Source organism: Garra rufa, chromosome 3 (assembly GCF_049309525.1).
Source record: "Garra rufa chromosome 3, GarRuf1.0, whole genome shotgun sequence".
Lineage (NCBI taxonomy): Eukaryota > Metazoa > Chordata > Actinopteri > Cypriniformes > Cyprinidae > Garra > Garra rufa.
The window spans coordinates 49,809,648-49,824,682 of record NC_133363.1 but is presented as its reverse complement, the minus strand read 5'-3'; the positions used below and the strand labels follow the sequence as shown (position 1 = coordinate 49,824,682).

Genomic DNA, 15,035 nt, shown 5'->3' with positions numbered 1-15,035 from the left:
CCCCTCTCTTTCCCACTCTCCTTCTCCAAATATTCTCACTTTATTTTCAGTGTTAAATTTTATGTTTTCCCCATCTTTGTTTCTCTCTCAGAAAAGCCAAGGTCAAGCTCTTAATGACTTTGCCAGCACCTGATTTATCCATTACATATTTAACAAAGGGAGATGAATTCCCTTCAGAATGCACTCCAGACAAGAGAGATAAAATAAATGAGAAAACAATCCTACTAAAAAGAGAGAGAGAACAGACAAACAAGAAACCTAGAGTAAAATATCCACTGGATTTCAGAGATGTGCTTCTTTGTATAGGTACTGATGTGATATCCAGCATGTGATGGTTGGGGTCGAGACACCATTTTCCCTGTCAGCCACAGAAAGACGCAGTGCAAGTGGTAAGCCTAAATCATTGCCTCCACGGCAACCGCCGTCACGGTAACAGGGGATGCTGTGAAAAAAAAATGGCTGTGTTGGGGAATATGAAGATGGCACTTCTACCTGCAACTCTCCACTCACCAGAGGAAAAAAACAGAGTATAGCAGGAGGGGAAAAAGATGTATGAACAAGTGATGGTGTCAAGGCGATGATGAATGCTGGTGTAGTCTACTTAGGCTTTGTTCTGAAAAACCTGCAGCAGGGTAAGAAAAGACAGGCAGAACTATGTGAAAGGCTAAAGAGAGTAAGATGTGTGTGTAAATAAGGAATTTATAACTATCTCTTCTTTTTTTCCCCCCTAAGCTTTCACTATGTGTGTCTGTGTGTTTGTGCATGAGATATATTATGTGACAGGTGATATAAAAATAATGAACTGTAGTTTAGCTAAATTGGATCCAAGAGAGTTCCCAATGCACACACAAACAAAGGCATTCAATACAATAGCAGGCATTTAGACATAAATATGAACAAAACTGAGCTGTACAGCTGAGCTAACCGACTTGTGCGTCAGTCGTCAAAACTAATTTAAACAAATCACATACAAAGAGCTCTTTCAACTTTTAGATGTGCAAATTAACTACTAATTTTGAGTATCCACATCAATTTCACTGGATAGTAATGTTAATAGCACCATACAGCAGATTTGGGGTACTTGGACTTCCTGCGTAAAATTTTTAGCTTCAGAAATTATTGTAATATGCTGATTTATTATTAGTGCTAGACAGTGTTGGGGAAAGTTACTTTTAAAAGTAATGCATTACAATATTGAGTTACTCCCTAAAAAAGTAACTAACTATGTTACTTAGTTACTCTTTATAGAAAGTAATGCATCTGGGCAGGCCTTGCTTGTTTATTTTTAATATAAAAAGTTATATTTTTGACCAATGTAAACGCTGTTTCACACCAAAAGCCTCAGGCTTAGAGAAAAGTTAATTCATGTCTGTACAGTAGACCACAGAAGAAAAAATGTAAACTCTTCAGCACTAAACATAAAAAGGAAAACAAATGTTAGATTACCTTGAGTAATTTTTGTTTATTAGGATGGATAAACTGGATCGTCGAAGGTTGGCAGCAAAGACACTGGTTCATAAAATGGGCTTAAATACATAAAGGATAGTATTATTTAACATAATTCACTGTTTTAATTAATTTTGAGAAATACTGAATCTGTTTTTTGTGAGTGAGATGAACTAATGCATGTTTACATTTAGTCTAGAACTAAAGTAACTCCTGATATCTCTTAACGTGGGGACAGAAGAGCTTCTAATCAATAAATGGGAGAAAAAAATAACTGGTGTTACTTATTTGAAAAACTCAGATATTTTCTTGTCAATTAAAAAGTAATGCGTTACTTTACTAGTTACTTGGAAAAAGTAACCTTATTATGTAACTTGCGTTACTTAATATGTGATACTGTGATACTTTTTTTTTAGCATTCTTTGATTAACAAAAAGTTAAAAAGAACAGCAAAAGTTTGGGGTCAGTAAATTGTATTCTATTAATACTTTTATTCAGCAAGAATGTGTTAAAATGATAAAAAATGATAGTAAACGCCTATTCAAGCAGTGTTCTGGGTCAAAACAGGACAGGAAATAGCCTAAAACTTCTGAATTATGATGTCTTTGATGTAAAAATCTTGATAACATTATAAGTGGACCTAAGAGAACAGCACAAAATAAAAAACAAAGGCAGTTCATGACCTTTCATCCTTTTTTCAATGTGAATATGTGACTACGTACCTAAAAACCAATCATAAGGGTACATTTTTTTTAAATTGAGATACATGGTCATACATGAAAGCTGAATAAATAAGCTTTCCATTGATGTATGGTTTGTTACACTCTAAAAAGTGCTGGGTTAAAAAATAACCCAACCATAACCCAGCTGCTGGGTAACTATGGGACAGGACACGCGTTGGGTTGTTTTGACCCAAGTGCTGGGTTAAATCATTTGACCCAAAATGCTGGGTTGTTTATTTGACCCAACCAGTGGGTCAGATTAACTGTGTTGCTGGGTTAAACACTACCTAAATATTGGGTTATTTGTTGTCTAATTGCCTTGCTACCTTTATATTTACCAATAATAATATATAAATCACAAAAGAATGTAAAATTATTATTGTTTTTCTGTAATACAGTTACACAACACAAAAAAATGAATCTGTAAATGTCAATTTAATGAGTTTTCATATTTCTTTTTAATACAGTTTTCAAATAGGTGCAGCTGTCACACATTTTGTCCAACCCTTACAGACACAAATAACGGTTTTAGTAGACCAGTTTCTTTTAAACACAAAACTGTAAAGAAGGCACAATATATTCCTATTCTTTATGTCAACATTGCAGCAGCAGAACACTCAAAAATGAATTATTACCACATTAGAATCATTCCAAACATTGTGCCATTAAAACTAATCCAAACAAAGAGTCCACCAGACAATACTTACAATTTAAAACATGTTACAAGTGGCCAAAAAAAAAAACTTTTGCCCTCAAAAACTTCACACATGAAGACTTATGCCCATCAATATGATATACTGCAAGCTGGAGAAACTCCCAGGCAACAAGTCCGCTTCAATGGCATGGCCTGGAACAATGGCGAAGGTCTAGAAATGTTGTTGTCTCATCCCAAGGCTCAAATCCACCATGTTGGTCCCCACCTGTTAATTATACGACATTTAGTCTTGCAACATAACTAACATTTTAAGTTAAGTGTATTTTATGAACATAAACACAGAGGCATGAAATAAATGCTCATTTTTCTTCTCAACTTTTCATACAGTTGTGGTCAAAATTATTAGAACACTAGTATTTTCACCAGCTAAATAAGGTTTTAAGTCAGTGATTTCTCTTGCTGTAGTGTGTCAGTAGGAAATATCGGTTTACATTTCCATTCATTTTGCCATTAATTGTGATAATCCAGTGACATTTTTGTTTGCACAACAGCCAGTGATCCACACAGGATCTGTTCTCATCATCATCCAGAAGAACTGTGACAGCGTCTCCAAGATGCTCCAAGAGACCTAACTGCAAAGCTACAGTACTGTTAAAAGTTTTAAGCACTTGTCTAAAAATGTCATAAAATGATGCTGTCAAAAATAATGTCATAAATAAATGTTCTTAATCAATTAACCTTGATTAACTAAATTAAATCAACATTTGGTTTGACCATCCTTTTGCGTTTAAAGCAGCTTTTGCCCTACACTAGGTGCACTTGCACATAGTTTTTCAGGTAGCTTTGCAGGTAGGTCTCTTGAAGCATCTTGGAGACATTATCACAGTTCTTCTGGATTTAGTCTGTCTCAGTTTGTTCTGTTTCTTCATGTCATTCCAGACAGACTGAATGATGATGAGATCAGATCTCTGTGTAGAGGATTGGCTGTTGTGCTAACAACAGGGTTTCTGCAGATATGAACAAGTGAAATTTAAGACTTTTTAAGACCTTTTTAATACCACCTTATATGAAATTTAAGACCTAAACCTGTAATGGAAATAGATATTATATTACATGCATATGTGATATTTAATGTGTTTAATGTAAAAAGTAAACAAAATTTCATGGCTGTCATAAATTAAATTTATTACTACGATATACAGTGAACTTTCCATATCAGCAGATACTATTCCACACAAAATATCCCCATAAAAGTACCACTAGAAATATCTGATTTAAAAAAAAAAATTCTGAAGCGATTTTTTTTTTTTACTTTTGAAATGTATGCGTACCTTTGAAATTTATTTTATGAATTTATCAATAAATTCTAAATGGCTGTTAGCAGTGAGATTACATATTTTACACTGCAAAATTAAAAGTGAGATTAATGTTTTAAATACATTTATTGATTTATAAATATATATATATATTATAAATGTTATATAAATACTGCGATTCTGCCTGAAGACGCAGAAACTTCCACAGAGGGAGAAAAAAATCTACAGTTGTTAGCAACTGGCTTTAGCCAAGCCCTATATTCAGTTTTTCCAAGCCCAGTTTCGCTAAACTTGCACTTCCTCATAGCTAAAAAGTTAAATCCATTTGACTTCTGCGGTACAATCCGAGAGAGACTCGCGCCAATAACAGAAAGCTGATTGGCTATTGCATGCTGGTCTCATTTGTAGTTTAAATTCAGCAAATTATATTTGGAATAGTGAAATAAAGAACTACAACACCACGGAAACAACAGAAAGAGAATTTAAATGAGCATTAGAGGTAGCGTTACATGGACATCGGAAAAATAAGACCTGTGTATAATTATTTAAGACCTAGAACAGCGAATTTAAGACTTTTTAAGGCCTAAAATTTTGATTTTTAAATTTTAGACTTTTTAAGACTTTTTAAGACCCCGCGGAAACCCTGTAACAAAAACCTCACTGGATTATCACAATTAAAGGCAAAATGAATGTTTGGAAATGTAAACTGATATTTCTTACTGACACACTACAGCAAAAGATAACAAACACTGACTTAAAATAATTTTTTAGCTGGTGAAAATACAACTGTTATAATAATTTTGGCCACCACTGTGTTTATATATATATATATATATATATATATATATATATATATATATATATATATATATATATACACACCCTTATTAGAGCAGAAAACGTAAAACAAAACTTACAGGTTGTACGTCAATGAATGGCCTCCGGGATTCCGTGGTTGTGGGTCTGAAGACCTTTTATCCAGAGTGGGCAGGACTTTGAAAGCACTTTCCCCTTTAGCATCTAAACCATAGGAATAATATGCAAACTGTGAAACATATTTTATAATCAAAACAACAAACTGAAACACTTTCATATGAAGATTTCTTCATTCCTTTAAATAATGCAAATTAATTCCCACCCTCATTCAACTACTGCAGGTTAAGTTTAGGTGTGGGGTCAGATTCAGGGATGTAGAATATGCTCATGCAGAATAAGGCATCAGTTTGTGCTTCATAAGTATTAATTAACAGCCAATATACAAGCTAATAAGCAACTAGTTAAGTGTTACTGTACCATTGTATTTACCAGTTGATGTGTGTCAAATACAGTTGCATATTGTTATTATAGATTGACATATTATAAGAAAAAGCTTACCTTAAGTCATGTCACCCAGGAATGTCCCAGTCTTCAAAAAGTCTGCCTCTGGATATAGCTTCCTAAAGTCTTGTGAAATCTGATAAAATCTGAAAAAGAAATGTGGTTCAATAAGTTTAAGGTTTATACTGGTCTCCTAGTTTGTAATGCAACACAGGCATTCACTAAAATAGAGGAAGAGTAAGGGGCCGTTCACATGCCGCGCCTAAAAACGCATGAAAACGCAAGACGCGTCGCTTTCTCCTTTCCAAAACGCAGCTTGCTCTCCCATGGCGTCTGCCGTTACTAAGCAACCATGTCCCGCGCCTGGAAAAAACGAGCTTCCATTATGAGCGTATATTGGCATCTACATTTTAAATAACGAACTTCAGTGCGCAAAAAACGCGACATGTGAACGGCCACATACACCACGAGAGATTAAGTCTAATTTTACATACTGTAGCTAAGACAACATTACATTTAAGTAATAAACAATAGTACATACCTGTCATATTGTGGTTTAACATTATTAAAGTAAGGGACATAGCGTTTTAGCTAATGCAGATAAGTTACCTCAAGGAAAAAAGCGCGAAAATGCTCAACATAAAACATATGGATCTATCGTTGGATTCGGCACGTCGCAGACATTTACTTGAAAAAATATGCCCTTAAAAGATCAATTTTTGTATGAAATTATCTAATTTTGACAAAACATTACAAAGTCATACAGTATGCAGACAGTAAAGGAACTTACCCCCGTATTTCTGACCTACTCTTTCCATAAGGCGTTAAAATAAAGGCCATATGTATACTGTAAGTTATACAAATAACACTACACACACACACACACACACACACACACACACACACACTTTATATAACAATAAAGCGATTGTTGAGGCAAAAAAAGTACATCACTAGGCTGCTTAAGTTACAACGTTCGTCATTCACGGAATAAAATGCCAACTCCACACAGCGACATATCAAATATTGCATTAAACAGTGAAACCAGTGTGCTCTAAAACACAACTTATTAAAAATAAAGGTAAATAATTATATAATCATATTATTAATTTACCTTATAATCCTGCTTGCTGCGATGTGCGTGACCGCCTGGCGAGGAGACGAGTGAAGAATCCAGAATGTTCGATGAAGTGAAAAAAATAAAACAAACCGGTTGGGTCAAAATAACCCAACCCAGGTGTTCATAGTGAAAGACCCAGCATGATCAACCCAACTGTGTGTTTACAGTGCCTCAAACAACCCAGAATTTTGACCCAGCACAATTAACCCAGCAATGTGTTTACAAAAATAACCCAGCACTTTTTAGAGTGTAGGATAGGTCAATATTTGGTTGAGATACATTTTGAAAATCTGGAATTTGAGAGTGCAAAAAATACCAGAATATTGAGAAAATGGCCTTTAAAGTTGTCCAAATGAAGTTCTTAGCAATGCATATTACTAATCAAAAATTAAGTTTTGATATATATTAACAGTAGGGAAATTATAAAATATCTTCATGGAACATGATCTTTACTTAATATCCTAATGATTTTTGGCATAAAACATCCATACAATGTGTTTCTGGCTATTGCTACAAATATACCAGTGCTACTTAAGACTGGTTTTGTGGTCCAGGACTCTTTAAGATACATCAGAATACAGTAAAAATGTATTGATTCAATGGTTGTGATGGGTCAGTAGCATTTTGTAGTCTTAGTTCGCCTCTCAAACACTTGGCAAAGCCAGTGGATTGACTATAGGGTATCCATGACCCTGGACAGTAAGCATAACACAATATTTATAACATAATATCTCTGGCAGCTATGACATATTAAAAATACTTTCCAAAGGCTTTTATATCATCTTCAAACAACCATCACAACCTTCAAATGACCTGTGCAACTATACAGGCTTAAATGAATGAATTATGCAATCTACCTAAAGTCTAAAAATGAAATCGAATTCTTTCAGTTGGATGTGGTATGACTATAAATTCAATCCATAACTCTAATGAGCAAAGCATCTGTGACTGAACAAGTGACAGACTGTGGTGCAGGCCAATGGTTTTATCTAAATTATAGTTTGAGTCACGTCACTCATTCTCATTTCAGATGACGGCCCACGATGATGGAGGATCTGCAATTCCTTGAATCACTGTCGCCTCAGTGCACATATTGCTGGCCCCCATCCAGGCTCATGATAGAAGCTGATAGTGGAGAGGAGGGGCGTGACGACGGAATGCTGCTGCCAGTCCATGATGAGATGTGCTGATGTTAATTGTGGCCTGTCACTGCTGCTACAAATCCTGCATCACATCTCTCCTTTGTGAAGACTTGCATGCACCAGGTGTCCTTGAGGTCCAGGTATGGCACGACTCTAACATTATGACTTAAAGTAAAGCTTGCCTTTTCAATAAGCACTTAGCTAAACCACAGGCTACTAAAAATGCAATGAAGAGGGAGAGTATTTTTATATACTCCATCATTCAATGATGTCTGGGGTCGAAAGATTTTAAAAATGTTTTTGAAAGAAGTCTCCTATATGCTCACTTAGGCTGATTTTTTTGATCAAAAATAAAGCAAAACAGTATAGAACTATTGTAAAATATCATTCCAATTTAAAATAACTTTTATATTTTAATATATGTGACCCTGGACCACAAAACCAGTCTTAAGCATGTTGTATGGGTCAAAATGGTTTTTCTTTTATGACAAAAATCATTAGGATATTAAGTAAAGATCATGTTCCATGAAAATACTTTGTAAATTTTCTACCATAAATATCAGAACTTAATTTTTGATTAGTGATATGCATTGCTAAGAACTTAATTTGGACAACTTTAAAGGTGATTTTCTCAATATTAAATTTTTTTGCACCCTCAGATTCCAGATTTTTCAAATATGAGATATTTCAAATGATGTATAAATGTCAATTAAAAAAAAAAAAGACCCTTATGACCCGTTTTGTGGTCTAGGGTCACATATATTAGTCCAAAACGTAATGTACTGCATTTCTGTGATGGCAAAACTGAATTTTCAGTATCATTACTCCAGTCTTTAATGTCTCATGATTCCTCAGAAATCATAATATACTGATTTGTCTCCTAATAAACATTATTATAATCAAAGTTGAAAGCATTGTAATATTTTTGTGGAAACCAGGATTCTTTGATGAATAGAAAGTTCAAAAGAACAGCATTTAGTCAAAATTGAATACTTTTGTAACAATATAAATGTCTTTACTGTCAATTTAATGCAGCCTTGTCAAATAAAAATATTCCTTTGTTTTTTAAAAATATCTTACGATCCTAAACTTTAAAACAGTATCTCAGATTATATAATTTATTATTACAATTAGAGCAGTATTGTTCTGACACAAACAATAGTGATCTCAATATGGGTGACAACATTAAACCAAAATTAAAAGGTATTTTTTTTAGTAAATACAACAATTAAAACACACAGACAACACACCAAACTCTGTAACTAAGATAAACAGGTAAACAGTGATAACATGGTTTACCTAAATTTTGAGTTAAAAATATTTTAAGAATTAAAATACAGGGCCTCAAATCAACCAGTGTTTTATTTTCTTTAAACTGTGTGTTAAGATAAAATGTTACACTCTTAAAAATAAAGGTGCTTCATGATACGATAGATTGTCTAAATGGTTCCATAAAGAACCTTCAACATCTGAAGAACCTTTCTGTTTCACAAAAGGTTCTTTGTGGGAAAAGAAGGTTCTTCAGATTAGAAAAAGGTAAGAAAGAGATGGTTCTTCAACTGAATGGTTCTTCGTGAAACCAAAAATGGTTCTTCTATGGCATCACTTGAAAACCTTTTAAAGCACCTATTTTTAAGAGTGTACCATAAAATTAGACCCACCTAATTTATACAATCGGATTCATTAAAAAGTAAACCACTTGTTTTACATGAACCAAATTATCAAATTTGGTAAACCGAGATGTGCAGTTCACATTATGAGAGAAAGTAAAATACAAAATATCTTAAATAAAAAGCAAAATAGCTTTAACGAAAAAGCTACACTGGTTTGAAAATAGCTTAGCTACTATCAAGCTATCACACAGTGTCTCTACTTTTAGTTAGTCACTCTGTAACACTGTCCCACGAACAATTTTAGCACCATTCAAATTTATATTTTTATTTAAATAAACAGGTCATCACTAATCCCACTGCGGCTTCACTGCTCGTCTCACCAGACAGACGTTTTCCATCAATAATTTAGACACACACACACACACTCTCTGCCTCAATTTTAAATTCCTTGTGCTTTGCATTATGTCTAGAGGGAAAAGTCTTGAGTCTATGAGAAGACAAACAGGCAGTGAGAGAAAGGCATTCACAAACAAACATAAGCACTCTCTTTTGCTTGGCAGGAGGAACTGAGCTGAGAGGCTGACATCTTTAAGCTTCACTATCTGCTCTAAGCTCCAGAGCCAAGTACATTACGTACTAATATGCCGGAGAAAGTCGAAATGCTAAAGCACCACACCCAGGGCCTTAGAAACATCTGACTCAGCCTCAGCCCTTCAGCTGTATTTGTGTGTATGTTATATATTACAAGCATTACGAATACAAACCGGCACCAACTATTCTGCAGTTTAGTAGTAATGCTTTGAACATCTCAAGCGCCTTTCTTTTTTATTTCCTTTTTTTTTTATTAAGTGCAAATCTAAAGGCCGCCTTATCCCCGCTCTGGGCAGTGCCGCAGTTAAAGTAAGAAATGGAAAAATATATTTCTAACTGCCGTGGCCCAATAAAACCGTCAGAGCCAAAGCTAATCTGCATGAATATATCACTCTTCAATATTTCAGTCTTGTAAAATAATAAAAGAGAGAAAGAGAGAGGAAATGAGAAAGGATTTAGCACTTTAACTCAAAAACGCTTTCATAAGACCTCATATTACCCCTAAGAAACTCTTCACACTTCTGAACTATGCGCATTCAGCGTTACGGTCAAAACTAATGAAGAAACTCAGTCTAATGACAATAGCAGGTAGCTTCCCTGGGGAGCTATTCGGATCCAGGTTTCACTTTAAGTGACTCTTATATAATAAGACCAATTAAGCAGAATTTGACCTATAGCCTGTAATTGCCGCACTGTGGGATCCGCTGGTGCTCTTTTCTGTAGAAAATCAATGGCTCAATTCACCCAGATTTAACCGTTAACTAAAAGTTAACTATCTTGACCAGACCGCTAAAAGTGACCCCACATTAGAGTTGTGTAGTCGGAAATGTTACCTGGCAGTTAACGCACATCTCATTCCTTCTTCTCTGGACAATTTCTAGTCATTGACATGCCATTCATATAAACAAAAGCAGTAAAACTTCCTCAAATGTATCAGTGAATTGGTTCATCAGACAAAAACTGATCTAAAAAGGCGTCAAAAGGCCCAAAATAATCTAAAACAATTTGATCTGAACTGCCATATAGAGCAGCTTCTGTGCCTCCTGTGAGTTAATGGGGAAATAAATGAAGTACACTTACCCAGAACTCCCAGCCTATAGTTCATGGTGACTACAATGACGTTCCCATATGCTGCGAGCACACTGGCGTCAAACATGTTTCCGGTTCCTTCCATATAAGAGCCGCCGTGAATGAACAGCATGACTGGTTTCTTCCTGCGGTCACGGATGTCTAAAAAAAGTCAAAATGAGGGGAAAGAGAGTGTTGTGTAAGTGAGAGCCGCAGAAAGATTAAATGATGAGTCACTTTGTACAACTACACATTTTATTTATTTTTTTTTTTCATCTGAGGGTGATGGTTGGATCCTTTGTTTGAGCGTAAGTAGCTAGTCGTTAGGTCACTTTAGACGCCAGAAAGCTCTTATAACAACACATACACACACTCTCACACGCCGAGACAGATGCAGAGGCAGCTGCAATGGAGCGTCGCTATAGTAACTGCCTCAATTTGATTTCCCCATCTACCCAACAGAGGCCATTCCATCAATGTGACTCGCTCCCATTGACTGTTGCCATGGAGATCTATTACACAGACACACATACTTTCACTTTTCTAACCCCTTGACACCTTCAATCACCACCTGAATCTCAGTCGATTTCATTAAAGCAGATAACTGATAAAGTCGGGCGCTCCAAGATGCAGCAGGAGCCAACACACACACACAAACACAAATGAATCCAAGCGTTACTAGAGTAGAGCATCAAACAGACGGTCAGTCAAGAAGGATTACTAACGTATTCATCCATAAAACACACACAGACATGTGCTGTCATACCTGAGTAGATGGACATACAGATGCTGTGACATGCACACACATTTTCGACATGTGTGATTCAAAGTGTCACGTGATCCACAAATTTGTTTCCATCATGGTCAAACCAGAACATTTTTTCAAAATGCACTTGGGGTCAAAAAGAAACTCCTGGACAAAAATATTTTCTGAAACTGTACTGTCACTAAAGTGTGGAAGCCAATGTCTGCCTTGTGAGAAAAAAAATGCATGCTTTAAAAAAGTCGAAATTATGACATTAAAATTCATAATTATGAGATAAAAAGTTTAAATTATTACTTATAAAGTATCAGTAATGAGCTGAGTTTAGGAGCACTCTCTTAAAGGGATATAAAAGACACCTGGGAGCCAGAAATCAAATACTTATTTCACTTAAATCTTAAAGGTCCCATATTGTCAAAATCGAAATTTCCTGGCTTTTTTCATGATAACTGAGGTCTAGGGGCTATGTAACTACCATATAAGTTTCAAAACAGTCAATCCACAGTAAACTGCACACAGCCTGCATAAAGTAGCTGTTCCTTTTCACGAGCCGCTGTGACTTCCGTAAAAATGTGACGTCCGATCTGCTCAGTCACCGCCTTCAGTCACCACCCCGAGCACCAACCACCGTCCCACCCTCCTTTTGTCAAACTCCGACAACATCGCATCCATGCCATTGTTGAGCAACAACAACACGAAAACAAGTCGAGAAAATGCTATTCAGTCGATGGATGTCAGGAAACTACATCATTGCACAGGCTTCCAAACAATGTTAATATAAGAGACCAGTGGCACGTCAACTTCAGCCTCTTTCACACAGCGATTCCGGAAAATACACGGATAATGTGTCCCATGATTTGTTTCGGAATTGTTTCATTTAGTTCATTCATTGTTGTTTTCCGGAATCTGTGTGTGCTTTACACACAACCCATAAAGACATGTGACATTTGGATGTGAGATGTAATGCGACGCGTACATTTCACTAAACTGAAACTAACCTGACGAACGATCGGTGCTTCTGCGCTGATAGTGAGGAGCTCCCTGATCGCTGCTTCATTCCACTTTGCACATATTTTTTCGTCGTGAAGAGTCGCACGGTAACGTGCATTATCACGAAAACACTGTCTTAATGTATTTGGTCCTGGCTTTTGTTCACACAGCGCTCGTTCCCGTTCCCGTAATTTTCCGGAATGAGCGCGCATTGTGAAAAGGGCTTTACTAAAGCAACAGTTATGTAGCTTACTGCATTCGTTGTTTGAAAAAGAAAAAAAACATTAATGATCATTCTGAAATATCCTGTTGAGTCTCACCAAGCCACAGCAGGCTAGACTCTGGGCTAGGCTACAGCATACATGACCGTAGTTACTTGTGGTTGGCCTGGCTGTGCGTCACTCAGAAAACAACAGGCCAATCAGAAGAGAGGCTCATGAATATTAATTAGATGGACCAAAATCGACCTGTTCTTTACAGAGCTCCTAAAAAAGGAGCTGTAAAAATATATTGAGATGGATTTTGGCACTTATACCGCAAATATATATTCTTAAGGACATCAACAACTAAAATAAACCCCCAGAAATGTGTAAAATATGGGACCTTTAAATCATAATTTTGATTTTTAAAGTCATAATTTTGACTATAAGTCATAATTTAGATTACTTATCATTTAGACTTTTTATGCCATAATTACGACTTTTAAAGTTATAATTTCAACTTCTAAAGTCATAATTTTAACTTTGTATTTTATACAGGTAACAAGCTGAGATTAGGAGCACTCCCTTTAAAAGAGTGGTCATAATCTCAGTTTGTTACCTGTATAAAAGACACTTGGGAGCCAGAAATCAAATACTTATTTTACTCATTACAATGCAAATCAATTTATAACTTTTTTTTTTTAATTTGTTTTTCTGGATTTTTTTTTTTGTTATTCTGTCTCTCACTGTTCAAATAAACCTACCAACAAAATTATACACTGATAATTTCTTTGTCAGTGGGCAAACGTACAAAATCAGCAGGGGATAAAATAATTTACTGAACTTGGACCTCCAAAAAGCCAAGTGAATTCGCTCTGGAATGTCCTGTTTATCATTAGATCACTATTCTGTGACCAATTAAGTCAATTTCGATTTAAGTCATAATTTTGATTTTTTTAAGTCATAATTTCGACTTTTTATTTTGTAATTCTGTGGGTCATTTTAATTGGTTATTTTTTAAATTTTGAAATGGCATCACTGTTATATGTAACAAAGTTTCCATGTGCCCTGCTGACTACAATAGAAGCGCTATTGATCTACAGTAGTGTGCTAGAGACACAGCTGTGGTTGTGCTATGCATTTGCCAGGTTGAAATGTCTGACAGATGGCATGAGGTGAAGCTGATTTTGATGTTAGTTTTCAATCATAAATATATAAGATTGTCATTTAAAGGGATGCAAAATTCCCTTTTACATTACGTTGACAGTGTGTGTGTTTCTACCCTGTAATGATAAAAATCCACCCAGTGTTTTTTCTTAATCTCTATAATTAATAACCCTTTCTCAAATCAAGCCATTCTCAGATTTTTGGCTGTGTGACATCAAACAGACCAAGGCGGCTCTCACGATTGTTGATTGACCGACATCTGAGCCGCTGAAGATGCAGAGGATTACTTTTGTTTTTGAAGGAAATGTGCCCCACGATCTACCTAAATGCGTCTATGTTTGTGATCGAGCTTCACCTACAGAAGAATTGAGTATAAGGGCTTTTTTTAATGAATTTTTCCAAATCGCCTTTCATAACTATGTGCTAGTTAGCAAGTTCCGCAGCTAAATGCAACTAAAGTTTACAGTCTCAGAGAGAACCACCTGTCACCCAATGGCAGAGAGGGGTGGGCTGAGCAGAGCTTATTAGCATTTAAAGGGACATGCACTGAAATGGCCAGCTGTGAACAGAGCTGTTTTTGGCAAGGTAAAAAGGGTGTTGTTTTTCACTACTACTGAGACATTTTAACCAAAGTATGTTATAGACATTTCATTAAGACCATGAAGGATCATATGAACTTGGAAAATGGGCATCCGATGACCCCTTTAATGAACCGGAACATGATATCAGTTTGCCATGTCCTAAAACATTTAATGAATGTCCTTAAATATTTACTGTCCTAAAACATTTACTGAATTATTTTATGATTGTAAACTGACTTCCAATTGAATAAAAAATATTGTATATGAACTGTTCCTGTCTTTTATATATATATACACTACCAGTCAAAAGTTTGGACACACTTCCCCATCAAAGAAAATTAGAG

General features: G+C 35.6%; 1 protein-coding gene across 2 annotated transcripts in view; it reads right to left on the bottom strand.

Annotated features, from left to right (window-relative positions):
- nlgn2a (neuroligin 2a) overlaps positions 1-15,035 on the bottom strand; it is a 253,811-nt gene that overhangs the window by 70,741 nt on the left and 168,035 nt on the right. For both annotated transcript variants that reach the window (XM_073836327.1, XM_073836328.1), the window contains one exon: positions 11,003-11,152. In XM_073836327.1, the coding sequence (XP_073692428.1) occupies positions 11,003-11,152 (150 nt within the window). The remainder of the gene's footprint in view (positions 1-11,002; positions 11,153-15,035) is intronic.